The sequence below is a fragment of the Trachymyrmex cornetzi genome, unplaced genomic scaffold, assembly GCF_001594075.2.
Source record: "Trachymyrmex cornetzi isolate Tcor2-1 unplaced genomic scaffold, Tcor1.1 scaffold210, whole genome shotgun sequence".
Classification (NCBI taxonomy): domain Eukaryota; kingdom Metazoa; phylum Arthropoda; class Insecta; order Hymenoptera; family Formicidae; genus Trachymyrmex; species Trachymyrmex cornetzi.
Window position 1 is genome coordinate 680,464 of NW_017296742.1, and position 1,982 is coordinate 682,445.

Consider the following 1,982-nt stretch of genomic DNA (forward strand, 5'->3'; position numbering starts at 1 on the left):
GAGAGAGAGAGAGAGAGAGAGAGAGATTGATGCAACATAACGCATTTCAAGTCTTAATAGACTGCGGGATGTTGGATAAATTTCAACTTTCGCGTCCTGTGTCCTGCGTCTTCATTTCATTACTCAATATAATATATTATCATGAAGCATGATAAATAATATAAGTAAATTAGTAAAATTAATAGCTATTAATGGATTATTAATGAATTGAGAAAAAACCGAAAAAATAAAAAAGAAATCATTTATATAAATAGTAAAATAAATATATTACCCTTTTCATGTTTATTGCGTAATCTAAACTTTACGTATTCGTCACAACAGATCTTGTATAGATTTTCCACATCTCCACCCCTTTGTTTTGTTACTACCTCAAGCACTGTAATTAGAACACAATTAATTGTTTTTTCGCTTTTTTAATTATTAGATATTTTTAAAGTATTTTAATTTTTAAAGAGAGTAAAATAAAGAATTCGGCAACTATTTTAAAATGTATTTATTATAATTTAGATACCCATATAGCACAGATCTTCAAGGGATGTTTTACAGAACGTTTTGAAAACATCCCAACGTTTTGAGAATGTTCTTAGGAAGATCTCTGGGATAAAGTTTGCTGTATAGATATGACTGAATAGATTTTTGAATAATACGCACTTTTTACGGAAAACTGGATCAAATATTTTATTATAAAAATAATATTACTATTATATATATAAATATAATATATATCTATATATATGTATATACAGAAATATTCATATTTCTTATTTTTATGCTTATTCAAATATTAAAATATTAAATGTAAAAATAACAGTCTATCTATTTTCCAAAATTAATTGCGAAATGTATCTTTTTAATACAAAATTATAAAATTTACTTGCAAGATTAATAAGAACTAATTTTAAAATTATAAAAAAATAAAAAAATGCGTACAATATTCTATTCTATATTAATTTTCCTAATTCTCCTAGCTTCTCGTAATTTATTTAACAAATAGAATCAATAGAGTCAATCTTACCAAATTCAATTATGTTATAGAAGTTGGGACACGTAAACCCGGCAATGCTGTACGTGTTTAAGATTTCGTCCTTTGGACCGCAATACATACATTTGCCTTGGTTAAGTACGATAATGTTATCGAAGAGCGAAATCATCTGACTGCTGGGTTGATGTATTATACAAATCACAGTGCAATTCGCTCTTGCCATATCATGCAGTATATTAATAAGCTATTTAATGCAAATCATACGTTTCAATATAGCACATTAAGAACTTAATATTAAAGTTGAATTCAAAACAATACATTATAACATCCTAGCTACGTTATAACATATTGCTAAAATGTTCTGAGCATTTGTATAAAATAATTAATTTATATAAAAAAGAAGAGATAAATATCGATTAATTTATACATCAAGTAACTTATATCGGATAATATCAAATAACACATTAAAAGAGAATGTTAAAAAGAGACTGACTTCTGCCCATAAAAGGTTTAACCAAAAAAAATGTTTTTATAGATTTTAACTTGCTGGATACGATAAATTATAAAGTTATTAAAAAGTTTTTGGGGGCGATTGGAGAACACCTTGAAAATTGAACAAAAACATTGACATTTAGATCCCATATTCGTGCTCAATTCTTCAAGGTGTTTCCCATATCTTTCTCGAACTTTTTATCATATTATTATATTCAGGAAGTCTCTTAAAATATATTTAAAAAAACATCCCTTTTACTTATACTCTTTTAGGCAGAAGTACCCTTTTTGTCATCCTATTTTATAAAACGATTGTTATTAATATATAGTTGCATTATGACAATCTTGTGTTTCGCGGGTTTTCTCCGTGTTCAAATCCATTCTTGGAATGCCAACGTTTCGTGAACCTTGCAGTCCACTTCATCAGGGCGAAGAGCAGCCTGATACTAAGCTGTTCTCCCGGGTCGTTCCCTTTATATTACCCTCACTGGAAAAACTGAATCACACA

General features: G+C 27.9%; 1 protein-coding gene across 2 annotated transcripts in view; it reads right to left on the bottom strand.

Moving 5' to 3' along the window:
- The window catches only part of LOC108759996 (ATP-binding cassette sub-family G member 4-like), a 24,296-nt gene that overhangs the window by 9,079 nt on the left and 13,235 nt on the right, over positions 1–1,982 (bottom strand). For both annotated transcript variants that reach the window (XM_018505754.1, XM_018505755.1), the window contains exons 4-5: positions 1,016–1,226; positions 272–376 (exon numbers count right to left, since the gene is read on the bottom strand). In XM_018505754.1, coding sequence (XP_018361256.1) covers positions 272–376; positions 1,016–1,226 — 316 coding nt within the window. The remainder of the gene's footprint in view (positions 1–271; positions 377–1,015; positions 1,227–1,982) is intronic.